The sequence below is a fragment of the Ambystoma mexicanum genome, chromosome 2q, assembly GCF_040938575.1.
Source record: "Ambystoma mexicanum isolate Mex_15411 chromosome 2q, UKY_AmexF1_1, whole genome shotgun sequence".
Taxonomy (NCBI): Eukaryota; Metazoa; Chordata; class Amphibia; order Caudata; family Ambystomatidae; genus Ambystoma; species Ambystoma mexicanum.
Genome location: NC_090924.1, coordinates 1,074,170,173 through 1,074,187,657, shown reverse-complemented (window position 1 = coordinate 1,074,187,657; position 17,485 = coordinate 1,074,170,173). Strand labels below are relative to the sequence as shown.

The window sequence follows — 17,485 nt, the reverse complement described above, 5'->3', positions numbered from 1 at the left end:
TTCTTGGCTCAGTGCGGTCAGGGGGATTCTAAGAGGGGGGTGTTATACAAGGGTCGTCATCCAGAATACTGAACTGGATATAAAAATACATCAATAAGGGTTTTCCTCAGCATCCCAGACTAGGCCTTGACTTAGCTGTAGTGTTGATTGAATATCGCTTACAATATGCAAAGTTCCCAGGTTAAATGCCTACCAAGCAGGTGCGTTTATGGTTCAGCAACTTGAGGGCTCTTTAGCATTGTCCACCATCTGGATTCCTTTTCATTGTCTTATCGGTCATATGCAGGCTGCAGGGTTAATGTGTGAAAGTCATGGGCCAACAAAAGCTTTCCCCTTTCGCACCAGCTCCCATAAGCACCGCCGGTATAAATGTGCCAGGCAGACGCTTTTGCCAGCTGCTTTACAATGGGCCTCATTACGAGCTTGCCGGTCCGGATACAACGGTCCCGATAAGCTTGCTGGTACCGTTGTATGCAGATCAGCAAACTCTGAGTTGTGCTCGCGGTTGCTTTTCATTCCACCAGGTCTGAACTGGCGGAATGAAACGCACCCGCAAGCCCAGCATTTCGGATGCACAGGCACCGTTCACAATGGTGCCTGTGCATCCGGATCCCCCAATCCCAATGAGCCCTATAGGGCTCAAAAGGGAATGGGGAAGATGTTTTCTGGCGCCCAGGAATGGGCAAATACCGGCTCCGGCAAGGCCATAATGACCCGGTAATTGCCTATTTCTGGGCACCGGAACAAATGCAACTCTGGCAACAGCCGTGCCTGTTTCAGGCTGCCGTCAGGGTTGTAATGAGGCCCAATGAAACTATTCCACAACTTTGTCATGTGTCATGCGTCTACTAGGTCACTGCTTGAAATCTGTGTTCATTGTGGAGACCATCCTTTTTTCCAGCATAAACAGCAGACCTTTTTTAAAAGGGGTACACAGCAGTTCTTCCAGGGACATTAATATGATCTTTCTGGATGTCAGTGGCATTTTTCACAGGGTTATGAGTAAACTCTCACTGAATGTATGAGGTCCTTCCCCATCCACTGGAAGGGGACCCCATTTAGCAGCTGGAGACCATATATACTGAAGGATAGGTATGGACTAGGGACCCTTAGGAATCTACCATGTACTGCCTCCAGGGCCTACATCATGGAGCAGTGGTGATGCCCAGCCCCAGTTCCATCCTCTAGCCTAGGACTTGGGAGGGGCTTTGTCTCACACCCCTTGTGTGAAAATAAATCGCATGAACCCTCAGATGAACCCCTGCTTGCCCAGTTTCCCTGCCACCTTTTTCTAAATCCAAGCCTGCAATGCACCGCATTTCTGGGACAACGAGCTTGGAGCAGGAAGTGCCCACACTGCCCGCCCACGCAGGGTGAACTCTGTCTCACCAGTTCGGTCAGATTGTTTCCCCTGTGTTGGTCCTGCTTTTACCGTCTGTTTTCACAGACAACCCACCTGTGAACCCCATTCTTTTCATTGCCACTCTTTTCCCCATTTCCACTCTCTTTCCCCACTACTTCAGGTTTAAAGCATTCACGCAAGATGGCCGGCAGGAAACATGACTGCGATAACTTAACCTGGTTCCATGGGAGAGTGTTTCACATCCGGGATGGTGTAATTAAATTACACCAACCTCAATTGCGGACGTTTTACTTCCTCAGGGTCCAGTTCCTCCAGTTTCAATACATTGACAATGATTTATTGCTGATGTTTGGCATCTGTAGTCAGTGAAACAGTAGAGTACAAAGCTGTACTTTCGTGAGCGTTATACATTTCCATCGTGATCATAACACCCTGTACTTTTCTTTCAGTGCACGCTGGGAATTATAGTCCTGCATTTAAACTCTGAAAAAGAAAAACTACTGTCAGAAAGCAAAGAATGCAAAACAGGGTTGGGCGACCTACCCAGGCAGGACATTGGGAAACCTGACAGCTTATGGAGGCCAACACAAAGGTAAGGACATATATTTATGTGGTGGAGGGAGGCACGGGCCAGCACTTAGTGTTTTGGAAGATTTGGGCACCAGGCATGAGTGGGCTTAGTTGTGGGGTGAGGAGACAGGATATTACGTATGAGTGTGCTCTCCTAGAATCCTGTTGCGTCTCCAAGGAGGGAGAGTTATCAATGTTTTTTTAGGGTGATCCCATTGAGATTAATAAATATGGCCATTTTCCGAAGTCGTCCTTGGATGGTGCTCTCAATGAAGTCTAATGAAGTCATTGGGCTTGCTGAGATGATGAAAATGAGTCCAAGGTGGGTTACATCCTCCAAAGGGGATACATTGGGATCTAGGAGTGTGTTTGTGGATAGAGGAAAGGCAGTATTCAAGGTATTGGATGTGTTTCTGGGGCAAAAGAGAAGTGGGACACTAGATTTTGAGTTGGGTAGTATGCCAGTGTATGTTTTAGGGTTTTGGGGAGACACTGGGAGAAGCAGGCATGTGGTAATGGTATATACTGAAGCTTAACGATACTTCTTTCAATGAGCAGTCCTCTCCACTAAAGATGTTGTATTTTTCCATTGTACTTGAGTAATGCAATATCAGTGAATGTCTATAAATTAAAGTGTCACAAATAGTGCGCAAACATTTTTTAAATGTGTGATGCAATTTGGTTTATCGGGTCATGTCTTGAAAACATGATATTATTTTAGTTGTTGAAAGTCAAGCATTCACAAATAATTGCACCTTGCTGTAGGACAATAACTGGGAAACGATGTGGTCCATTTCTAAAACCATAGACTAGTCTCCAATCCCAGCCTCACCACTTAAAGAAAGGGGATGATCCTAGGCTCCTCGATCAATTAAATTGTGCCTAACCTGTCAAAATTGCCTTTTTCTAAATATTTCAAAACAGCCAGTCCTTAGAGTGGTTTAATTCTAAGGGTACCCCTCTTTGAAGAAATGCTTATTTCACATTTGAACTGGCTTTAGTGTTGCTTATTGTATGATACAAGTGACTATTAATATATATTGCACACCACATAGCAATATGTTTCTTGGCTCACTCGTGGCAACACCCCTGGATAACGATGGCCCTTTTCTCTGTCAATGTTTGGATACGGGCACATTCCTGGCAAATTCTAATCCATATGCTCTATTTATGGTATGGGATGTACCCTCTTCGTTACTTCTAATGCATCTCCTTTACCCATATATGAGAACATTTACATTCTGTGTGGCAGCTAAGCTGTGTCCTGCATGCAGTTTACAGTATGTGTGAATCCGGGAAAAGATGCAAACTGTAAATCGGAGATGCTCATAGGCTACAAATCAATGCACATCAGTTGTTCCTATGTTGATGCAAGGCAAGTAGCACCCTTCCAACTCCTGCATACGGGCACTAGTATCTATACAGTCAAATGATAGAATGACAGCTCATCTGCTGCAACTCACTTTTTCTGTGCCAAATGTGTTTCTCTAGCTGAGTTCAGGTTTGCTCACCTCTGGTTCACATTTATTCATGCAAGCACTTCAGCGTTTGCTTAGAAATGTGTTCAAATGATGCTGGATTTCCTGTCAGCTGCACCGTCTTTCACTGCTTTTTTCATGCTCCATTATTTATAGAATGTATATTGACAAAGCATTCCTGCAGCTTCTCTTGCATTTCGATGGAGATGCGTGTACTTCCAAAGCCTCCCTGCTGAAGAGTGGTGTTATCCTGCAAAGACGCATCACTGTGCTCTACTGTCCCTGAGTAGGGTTCTTCCACAATGGCCTACATTTCACTGCACTGCATGGAGTGGCCATATGTTCACAGCACGTACATGGAATGCAATGATGTTTGCTTTAAAGGCTTTGCGTGATAATAGTCCCCTATCTGTATTTCTGAAGCTATGTGTTTCAATGTTGCAGCTTGAGTATCATCTGCAGTAATATAAATACCCCCTTTGATTTCTTTATAAAGTAGTCAAGAGGAGTTCAAGATTAACTGTGCCAAAGGTGCTGAGTAATGTCAGAAAAAAACAGCATAGTGGAAAGCACCCAGGAGCTAACCAAATGCAGTGTGCAGGCAGAGAGTGATAGCCTAATAGTAAGCATGCAGTAACTAAGTAACTGCCAGTGTAGGGTGCGTTGGGGACACTATGAGAACATTAGATAAAAAAACACTGCAGTTAATGGGGTTTAACAACAGCCATCTTTTGTAGGAGTAAATGATCAAACTCAGTCTAGATGGCTTATTTCAAGAGAACAATATCAAATAAAATTCTTGCATATAACAATTCAAACCCCTTTAGTAAATAAACACGGACATACAATTATTGTTTATAAACCACTTAAAGTTAAGGTATGTTACTGGGGTTCGTACCATGCACTGCTGCCATTTGCATGGTCTGCAGGTTCTCTGGTGCATCTGAAGGAGAGGTAGGTGGGCTAGGTTAGTGGGCACAGAGGGAAAATGCAAGATAGTTTTACTGCTGAGCTGGTGTGTGTCCGTCAGAAATACATCTATACGGGGTGCAGGTCTGTTTCCAGTTGTCTGTGCTGAGGACATAGTCATTTTTGTCCAGATGGGAGCCTTGTGGGCCTGCGGTGCTAGGGTGCATGTAGGGATGTTAGTACGTAAGGTGGATGTAGAGCTGTAGCGTCCTCTTTGATGTTTGTAGTGGGACAGTTGATCTGTGTCTTTATTGTAGCTCGGCATGAATATGAAAGCTGTACTGTTGGGGCACACAACTCATACTGTGGGCAAGCATTCCAGGGTGATAAGCGGCAACATACAGTGTGGCAAAAATGAAACTATGTGAAACAATTCAACTAGAGCAAACAATTCATGGATTGCTAAGGAGCAAAATACAGTGAGGCCATTCATACAGTGGGCTAACAGTTACTCTAGGATCCCAAACTAGTGGTAGTGATCATTGGCAGGAGAGTCCTACTAAATTATAGCAATTCTCTTTTGGGATTTTGTGTATTTCAGAGTCCACCCTCTTTTTAGTAATTCCCTTTGTCCTCAAAAGAGATAAGGATATGTTTTTTTTAAAATGTGTATTTACTATACAACAGCCAATATGGCTTTCTATACAAAGAGAATAAAAATGTCATTAAACAAATTCATCATGTGATAGTATTATTACATTTCTTAATCTTGTGGTACATTTCCAAGATAATCATAACTAATATTAAAAGGTTAAAACATCTAAGATCTTTTTGATAATGGTCCACATTTTCACCATGTGAAATAACAGAAGAGCACTGCATACCCTTGAAAAGTATGAATGCAATGAGTATGTTTTGTGAAGCATTAATTGTATGTTTAACACCATATTGAAAAGATCTACTCTTAGTACGTGTTCCAACCTAAACAAACCTCCCTCTAGCTGTTTTAATCCATATTAATATTGAAAAGCGTAGATTGCAAAGATACATTGTAGGTAAGGGCAGCACAAACAAAAACTTCTTATCAGAAATTAATTGATATTCTATTTGTACTTACAGCTAAAAAAAAAAAACATGCATCGGTACATTGCTAAAGTTCAGTAACTTTGATTGCTCCTGGGGTCAATCAAATCTTAACTCATCTTAAAAGAAAATGGTGCTATTGAGGCTTTATCAGACCTACACAAACAGATTGCCAATCCGAATGTAACAAGCAGTGGCAGTTTCCTCAACTGATGTGTACTGTAGGTAAATGTATTCTGAATTTCAACTAGGGTTCCACATTTCACCAAGGGTGAAAGATTGGTCTCAGTGGTGAACAAACATGTGAGACTCAAGTGTGAGACCCAGGCTGGATCTAGTAGTTGTCAATATTGGGAATGCACAGAACACATGCTTGAAAAATGAAGGTTTTGAATTGGACATTGTATAACAGGGTGGTATCACTTTGCACCACTACACCACAGTTGTGGGCTGTGTTGCACTAAAATAAAAACATGGGACTAACATATACTAATTTACCCCATCCATCTAACATATAACATTTTCCCCTACTAATGATCAGTGCATGTCCGTTCATGCCTTTCATATAAACTTGGTGCAGATTGATAAATCCAGTGTGCAAGGCATTTGGGCTGTGCAAGGTTAACTTGGAAATGCAATGAATAAAACATGCAGAATGAAATCTATTCTGCTAAAGACTAGTTATGAGTTTAAAAGGCTTTCAGAGCAGAAAATGTAACTTTTCCATTTGATGTGGTTCAGTTCTAAGCCGGCAGATTGGTCATGTGCTTCAGAACTATCTAGATGGCTAGCTGGATGACAATGGGAGGTGACATCTCACAGAAAGGCAGGACAATTCTATATTTTGTATGAGTAGGGCACTGGCTAGTTACCAATATCACTGCTTTAAAGCTCATAGTAAGCAAGGCTCACTTTATCGCAAAAAGAACACTTTGAAATCTAGCTTAGCAAGGTCCTTTCATTGCAGAGAAAAAAAAAACTCCAAGCAAATTGCATTTAGAAATGTGTACTGTGATTCCTGGTTCAAGGGCTATGTGAACATTTTGCATTGTATATTAAGTCTGTGTATCTTTCATATTTCTAACTTCAGATCAAGAATAACAATTCAAAAGTTGAAACATCTCAGAATTTGTATTAGATATTTTGATCTGTGATGGAAACACGGGGCGCTGTGAATATTATTACCGGCTGTGGTAATTCACTTTGCCATGTGTGATAAGATAACAACCAAACTGATTATTGTACACTAAGTTTTAGAAGGGCCATGTGCATGTGTCAATGTTCATATTTCAGTTACATTGTAAATGCATTCTGAGATGCAAGCCAAAAGGGCATGTGTTATTGAAAATACAATACAGCAAGGGAATAAAGTCATTATTGAGAGTGTTCTAAGTCCAGTATTTACTTACTGTTAGTGATCCTAGTATAAGAACAACTATCATGCGGTACTCTAAAGTTATGCTCAGCGATATTCCACGATAAACCACGAAATACCAAAAATAACACCAACAAAAAATACCACCAACTAAAAATAGTGCCAAAAATACCTCTAATAGTACATTTTTACAGGATTATGATCAACTTTGCAACAGCCACTTGTAAAAGTTTGAGCTTGTTGTGCCTTTCCACCTTCTATATTCCTTCAAGCATCTGTAGTGATTAACACTTGACTTTTTCATGTTATAACTACGACTTTATTTTAAATCATTTTACTGTGTCCAAGCAGTTTAGTAAGTTTTCTTTGGAAAACTGCATCCTGCAGCTCCATTCATTGAAGTGTTTGGAAACATGTGCCATATCAGCAAACTCAGCTAACTCGAGATTATCATTAAATATGTCATCTGATACAATTGGTTTGATTTCTTTTGCTAAAGGTTTTTCTCAAGCAGCCAGCCTATTTCAGTGTGAAGTAGAAGAGAATGATGGTCCCATCCAGTATCTTCACAAAGAATTTCAAATATATGAGAATTTAAAGCATTGTATTTTGTTAAGTTACCACATTTTACACATTTGCTCAGTACTGATATGAGTTCCTCTGGCAAACTCCTAGCCATAAATGCTTCTTGTTAAGTGAAACAATCTGACACAGGAGGGCATTTATTGCAAACTGGAATCAACTTCCATGTATATATTTTAGGTTAATGGCTAGCAATGAAATCATTCCTACTTTTTAAAGCATTGCAGTACATTTCCTCAATGATTTACTTCAACCATTTTGTTGAGCTCACAATTTAAATACAAAAGTTACCCCACATGGATTAAAATTATATTTCTGAAGTTAAGGCGGGGCATTTGAATGACTTTATACAGACTATGAAGAACAAGCATTGGTAAAGCCAATATAGGTAATTGTGTCTGCTTATAGATGGATAGAAGGTTGGATTGATGGCTTTAATTGTGCAGAAGGATGGATGGGTGTGTTGTTGAGTGGGATTGTTTAAGTAGATGGTGGCAGTCATTGCGTGACATGAATGAAAATGGGCGGATAGGTGGGTTTATTTGTAGGGATGGACAAACAATTATGCATGGGTATGATTGACGATGGGTGAAATTGTTTGAATGCATGGCTTTTGGAAGGAGGTTTTTCGGCTTTTAACAAGGTGCTTAGCAACATGATAGAGGTGTAGCAGCAACCAATTAGAAGAGAAAGCAGACATGAATTTGACACAAACTGTTAATTCATTTCCCAAGCCTCAACATCCCTGAAGTCTAGTGACTTCATAATGCATGTTTTGAAATAGGGATTTACAAAATAACTTACAAGGAAAGGTCTCTCTTGACTGCATAATTTAAGAAATGTATGTTTTATCATGTTACTGGCGAGAGGGGGAGTGGGGGAAATGAGACATGGCTTTGCTGTTGTATTGATGTTTATAGACTTAAAGTAGCCTGAAATCTGCATATGGATCTGTTTCTAAGGGATATTCATCCACAGTACAAAAGCATTTGCCATGGCTGTGATATGTAACTTAGTCGTAGAGGTGTAGTGTGTGAAGTTTGATGGGTTGGAATTTTAGAATGCCGTCTGCGGGCAGCATAATTGGTTTGCAGAAAGTACAATTAAGAGAGGTTAGCAAAGGGCTAGTTAGACAGTTTATAAATATTATATATATATATTTTTTTAATAAAAAAAATTATAACTCCTAATACAAAGAGGTTTCTAAGTGCAGACCCGGGATTTGAAACTCTGTTGTTCTGTGTTGTCTTGCTTTCAAGACGATTGTGTTGCCACTGAGCTATGCTGGTCATTTACAATATCTATCTGATGCGTCCATGAGGGAGATTCAATGGAAGTGCTCTTTTGGTGTGTAACCTGAGGGGAGACATCCTTTGACATCCTCAGTAGGACATTAAGTCTGGCACTGTGCAGTAGCACATTCTAAATGAGGAAAAAAAGAAATTAGTTGTATGTTGTCAGGTTGGTTTATTATGTGGTGTGCGTAATTTTCAAGTCCTCTCCATACAACAGAATCTAGTTTAGCTCTTGAAGCCATAACTAATATTTGCACCAACTAAAGCTGGGAAGAAATGTAAAAGAGTGCCTAAAGTGCAGCCTGATCGCAAATCTCAGCTTCACCACTTAAGCAAAGCGTGTAATTATGGACAAATGTTATTCTCACTGTGCATTATCCACCAGAATTGTGTGTCACTTGAGGTACTTGTGTTATCAACATACACTATTCATAAAGGCCCTAGTCATGGTTTGCTAGACTATATTGTAGCATTGAAAGAGACAACAATCATGGCTTGAAGATAGTGATATGTTTTCTTTGTTACAATATATCTACAATTAAGCCTGGGTAAATAAAAGTGTTCAAACCCAGAATCACCTGAATATTCACTATACTTGGATGATTCGAGTTCAGGCAAATGCTTAAGAGGTTCAGGTGACAGATTCAAGTTAATCTCATGACAACTTAATTCTGATAAAATGTTGCTATAAATAGAGGGTTAGAAAGGTCTGACCGTTTCCTGCCAGCACATGTTCACAGCAAAGTATAAACTTAATGAAAGGACTACACTGTTCCTGCCAGGGACATCCACAGAAAACAAAGTGTTTAAATGACTTATGGCTGCCAACTGGCTGTTTCTTTAACATAGAAACCTCAATTAACGCTTCTTCAGATGACAAGAACCTATCTTTAAAACAAACAGTGCCAGAAAGATAATGAACCTAATGGTCTTTATTAGCCTGAATCGGCATATGTAGGCAGCAGCCACGTTCGGGGAAGGATCTTCTGTGTGTGCCCCAGGCAGATTATAAATCCAATGAAGTCATTAACACTCAGAAGACTGCTTTGAAAAAACACTGGCAGGCACTTCGGTGTGTAAAGTTTGATGATGAGGCTTGAGAAAAGCGAGCTCAAAGAGTTCCCATGAGGAGTTGTCTTGGGTGGGGAGGGGCAAGAACTGGGTGGGAATGGCCATAGGGATTAGCATGACCAGGGGCAGTCAATGGGTGGGCAATCAACGCCTAACGCTGTGTGTCCCTCCTCATATGCCATTTCTCCCTATCTGTACTCCTTTCAGCTACCTAATAGCGCAAACCAAAAATGAGGCATGGTTTAGGTCCCTGTAGGATTGGCAGCCTGCGCTTCCCCCTGGCATCTGCCCATTCAGACTTTTTTAGGCAAATCGTCGTAAAAGGTTCAGCAGTTTGATGGACCTTACACCAGGTGAGGTTTGGGCAAACTTGATGACGCCTACTAGGGAATGATGAGTCTTGTTCATAGTCAGGCGATCTAAATATAATCAAATGCAAAATAATGATCTTGAATCGTGTTGATTTTTCTAGGCAATATAATAGTTTTTCAACTTTGAGCGGCCATACTGCCCACCATTTCGAAAACATTGGGGTGGAACTTATAAGGTACTGTGAACTATATATATCCTTAATAGAATGTAGTGATTTTCGTGTTCTTTTTTATTTGTAGCCCATTTTCTGACACCAGAAAGATTGTGACTGGGACAGAGGTTTTAGATTGTATGATTGTTTGTTCTTGTCCTTGTTATTTTTCTCCTCATTGTTTCATTCAGGAATGATACTATAGGAGAGGATTCATTCAACGTCGAGCTACTCACACATTAGAAAGTTGCTGTGCACATTACAGAATGCTAATAACATGATTGCTGTAGTGTTTATTTAAAATGTGTGCTTTTTTTGTTTTTTTCGTGCAGAAACGAGGGATGTATTGGAGGAGGAGACTGAACCCCTTCCTCAGTCGGAGCTATAATGAAGTTTGTGACAATTAAAAAAAAAATAGTATTTGCACTTCTAAGCATTAGGAATTTTTTCAACTCCCGGGGGACTTTGCGGAGGAAACGACGATGGGTATTTATTTACATATATGCCCGAATGCAATGGTAAAACAGACGTTTACAAACCACTTTTTTTTTGATTCCTTCAAAAGGTCATTGTCGCAAACTCTTAGCAACTCAAATACAAGTGCGCATGTACCACAGCGCCAATGGTTGCCATCACGCATGCACGTCAGCCGGATGCTGCAGGCTACTCCGAAAATAATAGGACCAAAATAAAGCGTAAAGGTGTTCTTGGGGACTCACCAGAAATATTCGGTCCAACTGGTCCTGAATGTCTTTCATCCCTGGGAAGGCAGCAACTCCTTGGATCATTTCTACAAATATGCACCCGACACCCCTGTAACAGGAAATGGACATGAGCATGTAAAAGACGAAAGGGATTTATGGCGAGACAAAAAAAAGACTGACAGGCATGAACATGAACTTCTCATAGCTGTGAATCCGTGATAGTCCAGGGTTATTGATCTGCTATAAGGGTTTCCAGGTGAGATTTCAATATAACATATGAAGCAACTGTTTTGCGCAAATTGTTTGGTCTTCCGTCATCCTTATCAGTTGAACAGTATGCAGTAAAGAACAGTTTTTCATTAATTTGTACGCAGGAAAACATTATACTCAATTCTGCGATTACATCAGTACCTGAGAGGTGAAACCTAAATGCATGGTGGCATTTGCAAGTAGTGTGATAGCCAAGCAACACCTAAGCCTGAAATGTAATGTTAGTATAGCCCTACTGACTCAGGGTGTACGGACGGGTATACAACGTAGTAGACGCTTATGTAGGCTGGGTGGCGGTGAACACATTGAAACGTTAGAACATTTGTTAATAGTATGTGAAAGTCTAACAAAAATGTGGCCAAAATAGCTGAAAGCTTACACTAATATGTTTAATTTAGATGACTTACCTATGATATGGTCTGAATTTTACAAAGGCTGTGACAATAACCTAATTTTCCACCTTGTCAGATTTTATTGGAAATGCGTCGAAATTATGACTATACTGGACGTTGAGAAATGACTTGACGTTTTTAATACTGAATGAATTGATGGTGTCAACCTATTTCCTTTTTTTTGTTTTTAAAAGGGGGCAGGTACTATGGGCCGCATTACGACCCTGGCGGAATGGGTTAACGGGTGCCGCTAATGGTGGCGGACCCGTTAAACCCATTCCGCCTCATTACGCGGTTCCCTCGTGGGACCCGATGTGGATGTCTAGTTTTACCAGACGTCCTTACCGGGTCCCGCGAGGGGACCAGGGAGCTAATAATGGGCCAGTCGTAATCGGTCCGTTGTTAGCTCCCTTCCCATTCCCATTGAGCCCTACGGGGGCTCAAACGGGAATGGGGAAGGTCCGGGCCAGGGTTCCCTGAAGGGGGAATTACCGGGCCCTCCAAACTCGGAATGGCCCGGTAATTCCCCATTCAGGGAACCTGGACCCAGTTTTGGTGGCAGCCATGCACTTATTCAGGGCATGGCTACCGCCAAAGCCGTAATGAGGCCCTATGTATGTTTTTATGTTGTGTATTAATGTTGTATAGGCAAAACTATTACTGTTATATGCGAATTAAATAAATAAATACATATGACATTAACCCTTTAAATGCCAGCGACGAGCCGGCTCGTCGGTAAAAACCGCTCCAGGTTGCCACCGACGACCCGGCTCGTCGGTGGCACTTAAGGGGTTAATGAGGGGGGAAATGCTGGCGGGTTTGGGCGGTGAATACCGCGATTTTAAAAAAAAACCATTGGCACTGGGGGGGAACCTCAATGGCACTTAAGAGGTTAACAGCATAGGCAAATGGGGACTTCATAGATTAGCAACGACTAAGGGTGATGATGCAGTTCCCTGAGAATGCATGAACGTAAGTGCATTTAGGGACGATTTTGATTGAGTAATGATCACTGGACTATTGTCGCCATTTAGTCCCTTGCAAAAGTGTCAGAAAATAAACTGTTCATGTGGTGCAATTGAAAAGACAGAGAGCTTTAAAACTGCACCACCTTTTTTCCTAACATCCTGCCCTGTGGGTCACTTAACTGTCCTGATGAAGCTGCAGTCTGGCAGGCCTAGCGTTGCGCTGTCCTTTTTTGTTTGTTAGGAGCTATGCAAAACATCATGGCCGGGGCTTTACGTGGGCCGGGGCTCGCAAAGGACATTTACATCACAACCTCTAAAAACTGCTTCAAAGACTGGGCTCACTCAGTCCACCACCACGGAACGTGAAAGCGTGCTCGAGTAGAATCGCGCCAGCAGAGAATTGCAGTCGTGAAATACAATCTATGAGGGGAATGCATTTACTCAGTTGAGAAAAGATCCTCTGATGAAGCCGCACAGTTCAGACCTCACCGTAGAAAGCTAACGCTCAGTTGAAAGAAAAACCTGTGTATACTTCAAATTAGTTAATTGTTCGTGGTTTGCAGACATTTTACTGTTAGGGTGATTGTTGTGACAAATGAAAGGACCACCAAGTGTCAGACAACAGGCTCACCACAGTCACCCATGGTTTCTATGGAAACGTTGGACTTGCTTTCCCCAGAGCAAGCCAAGCACAACTGGGCGACAATGCAAACCGTGCCTGCCAGTCCAAAATGGTGCCCATGTTACACAGGACGGCAGTACACTGGGAAGGGTGGACCTCTACTCCTCACACAACAAATACACACAGAACTTGGCAAGCAGCGCATCCCAACCTTCCTTCCTTTTCTTAGGTGCTAGTTAGCCTTTTTACCATTGACTCCTTTGTACACTTCTTACCTTGCCTTGTTCCCTATTCTATTTTCTGGCTTCTGGCTTACTTTATTGTAGGCTTCGGCTTACCATTTCTACACCACAGAAACACTGCTACCTTATCCACTTTGGCAGGCGTCAAACTACCAGCAATCTCCTGCAGCATACGTAGCACTAAGGTTTTTCCTCCTTTAGAGGTTTTCCCTCAGGGTCTTGCCCTTCTGGGAGCCTTAGCTCTCCCTGTGCTCAGTGATAGTCCTGATTTCCAGGGAGTTTTGTAGAAAAACAGAGTGTGGGTGAGGCGCGCACTCTGGTTCCCAGTGTTAGATACTTGCTGTTCTCCTCCAAGCGCTTTCATGTCTCTAACAACATTAGGGAGGCTGTCTTTTACGGTGTTACAAATTTGTCTCAATAGGTCTCAAGGAATTGTGGTAGCTGTAGTCTGTTTAAGGTCATCAGGAACCAACTCCCCTCCTTTTTTAAAATCACAATCTTTTCCTGGTGTGTGGAGGGGGGAAAAACCAATGATGTGGCTCTCCTAGGTAGGGCATGGTGACCCCGGTGCCGCTGCCTCTAACCGCTGCCTCTAAAGCCCGGGACGTCTGAACCAGTTTTGTAGAAAAACAGAGGGTGGGTGAGGAGCGCACTCTGGTTCCCAGTGTTAGATGCCTGCTGCATTTCAAGTTGCTGTTCTCCTCCAAGCGCTTTCATGTCTCTAACAATCATCAGGGAGGCTGTGTTTTCAGTTGTTACACATTTGTCTCAATAGGTCTCAAGGAATTGTGGTAGCTGTAGTCTGTTTAAGGTAACCAGGAACCAACTCCCCTCCAGACTACAGCTACCACAATTCCTTGAGACCTATTGAGACAATTGTGGTAGCTGTAGTCTGTTTAAGGTAACCAGGAACCAACTCCCCTCCAGACTACAGCTCCCACAATTCCTTGAGACCTATTGAGACAAATTTGTAACACCTGAAAAGACAGCCTCCCTGATGAACAGCAACTTGAAATGCAGCAGGTATCTAACACTGGGAACCAGAGTGCGCGCCTTATAAATAACCTATCATATCTACAGATCGCTACCTAATCCCAACACCTCCTTCATTGGAGACTTCAATGACTTTGTGACCACCGTGTCTCACACTCACACCAATAACACCTTTCTCAGTTACTTCAACATCCCTGGCAACCTAGAAACCAAGTCAACGAAGATCTTCACTGCCTTCTTGACACTCTGAACCTCACAAAGCAGATGAAAGATCCAGCTCAAAGGAAAGGTTATATTGATTATTTATTTTTTTATTTTATTTAGAGAGCATTTGTTAGGTGTCTATACAACAAGATAGTGTTTCCAGATAATGTATCCTAAACCTCACCATCACTGCCTTGCCCACCCTCCACCACAGGTCTCTGATACAGCTGGTCAGATCATATGGCAGAATCCTCTGATATTAGTCACACAACCCCAGTCGAAAACACCCATTTGAAACCCAGCAAACAAGCCTTCTGATCATAGAGGAAGAAACATATTGCACCCCTGAATCTCATATAAAGCTACAGAGGAAAGAGAGGGACCTGAATTAGGAAAGAAACTCAACGGGCAATAGGTTAGCCATCGCACAAGGCCTCAACTGTCACAAAGTTGGTTAAGATAGGTTAAAGGATTCCATCCAACCAACCAGAGAGAGGCTTGACCCATAAGAGAGACTAGCCAGTCTAATGTTCAAGTCCTGCATAAGAGCTGGAGGCCAACCTAAGAGATGGGGCCTACTGGCCAATCCTTGCACCAATTGCCTGAAGTATATAGTTTGACTAGTTTAGTTTATTGTAGATAAAAAAGTTTCAGTTGAAGCCATATGACAAAAAATAAAACAACCTAGATAGAACATTACATAGGTTAGTGGCTAAATTACCTAACCTGCAGCTTATTATGTCAATTATCATGCAGTATCCTTGATTTTAAAAAAAATCAATGCGATACAGTGAAATAATTTTTAAAAAAAGTAGTTGGCAAGTGTTAAATCTAGCAATCCAAGGGCACCCATAGTCCATACTTTAAGAATAACAGTTTTAAAAATAGTCTCTGGGTATGTATAAAACCAGAGAAATTAATAAGATTTGTATGGTGTCTTGAACAGCTAATTTGCAGAATGGGCAAATAGTTTAGTTATAATTCTGGATCCCCCATGCCCCAGCCACTGCTTTGATGTTCAACTTCACAACTAAACTGCAATTGACATCTTGGAACCCTGAAGTTGAGTATTTCAATCCAGTATCTTTTCGGGAACAGTGGACTCCACCTACAGCAGATCCCCTCCAGAGATATTTGAGTGGCACAGCAAGAGACATCGGATCTGCTACTACCTTGAATACAGATTTATTTGCAACAGAATTGTAAGGATTGCTCGTGGGGCCAATCATTCTCTTCTCAATCTAATGCAGGCAGGTTTAAACTCTCGGAAATCCAAGTATGTACATATAAAATATCTAAATCTACTCAGAATCTACTCATGCAGCTGCTGCCGAAGTCAAATAACTAGACTACCCTTACTAAGCCCACTTCTAGTCTTCTAGTTTGTTCTGGAGCCGACTGCTGAAAGATACTTCCTGGTTTAGCTGTCAATCTTTTCAAGCATCAGTAGATATTTCATCTGAAGGCATTCAACAACATATAAAACAAGGGTTGAGATTTCTGCCCTGTAAACTTCTATTAAAGAGTCAAAATCTCGATGACACTGGGCACGTAAACATGCTCAGGGCATTAGTCATAGCAATTGTTCTCATTAGTTGCTTTGACCAAATGAAACGTTCTTGAAATACGCTTCCCACGTATTTATAGTCCTTTACTCGCTCAGGTTTTCGGAGAACAAATCTTCGTCTTTTGAATGTTAATTAACATAGAATGCTCCAAATAATACCCACTGAAAGTTAACAGTGTTCTCGGCAGCCCAGCGGATGCCGGCCGGATGTAGAATAAATATAACATCTGCATACAGCAAAACCTGCACGTGAATGGAGTGTTATTTCGAGGGAAAACATCTATACAAATGTCATTTTGCGGCAGCGACCCGTTAAGTTGACATTGTAACGTAAGCGGCTCCCTGCCGCCACATTTTCATCCTTTGCACTGCGGAGTGTAAATGTGAAGAGCAAAAGGCGGTGCACAAGCGTGTAGGCTGCATTTTGCCCTTCACATTTGCACTCCGCAGTGCAAAGTGAGTATGCGCTGCTTGGCATGCTGGCATGCCAGACAGTGTTTACTTTTTCATTCGTATTGATTGTGAACACAGCAAGCAGTGCACACAATTGAAATAAAACCCTCACCGGACATGGCAGCATGTCGGGTAGGGTTCAATTGTATTGTGCACGCTGCCTGCCAGTGGTGCATAAGGCAGGTGGACTCCCTAGTGATCTTCAGCATTGCCGCCGGCATGAAAATGCATGCCAACGCTAACGGCACAGAGGAAGGGAGACGTAGGAAATGGAAGTTGCGCTCCATTCCTCCTATCCACCATACACATGCTTGAAAATGTGGTGTGGTGCGATTTCAAGTCTTTTATGCCTTTCAATCACGTTACGCCACTCATGAACATGAGCTTTCCAGTGTTCTGAGTACTTCAGGTAAATCGGCTAAGTTTGAAGAGAACAGCTGCAGAGCCAGGACAAAGCCTTGTCTCAGACCATTAGCTATGAAAACGTGTATCCTTAAGGGATCGACTGACTTCAATCGTACTCTGAACCAAGGCCCTTATTCAGAGAGTGTTTTCCAATGGGGGGTTTCCATTATAAAACGCTTCGGTGAATTAACCTCCAAGCGTTTGAGTGCAGTCGAACTATGATGTTTAGTACATGTTCAGGCATAACCCAAGTTCTCAATGTATTCCAGGAGGTAGGCATATCCACTCAATCAAACATGCCCGGATATTCTAAAAATCAGCATATCCATTTCTTTCCTTATCCTTACACTGTGTTTCAATGAGTCACTTGAGAGTGAGGCAATGGACCTTGCTGCAATGCCCCTTGCAAAAACCTG

At 42.0% G+C, this 17,485-nt stretch overlaps 1 protein-coding gene across 5 annotated transcripts in view; it reads right to left on the bottom strand.

Annotated features, from left to right (window-relative positions):
• CDK14 (cyclin dependent kinase 14) overlaps window positions 1-17,485 on the bottom strand; it is a 2,372,392-nt gene that overhangs the window by 756,466 nt on the left and 1,598,441 nt on the right. For all 5 annotated transcript variants that reach the window (XM_069648415.1, XM_069648417.1, XM_069648419.1 and 2 more), the window contains one exon: window positions 10,969-11,062. In XM_069648415.1, the coding sequence (XP_069504516.1) occupies window positions 10,969-11,062 (94 nt within the window). The remainder of the gene's footprint in view (window positions 1-10,968; window positions 11,063-17,485) is intronic.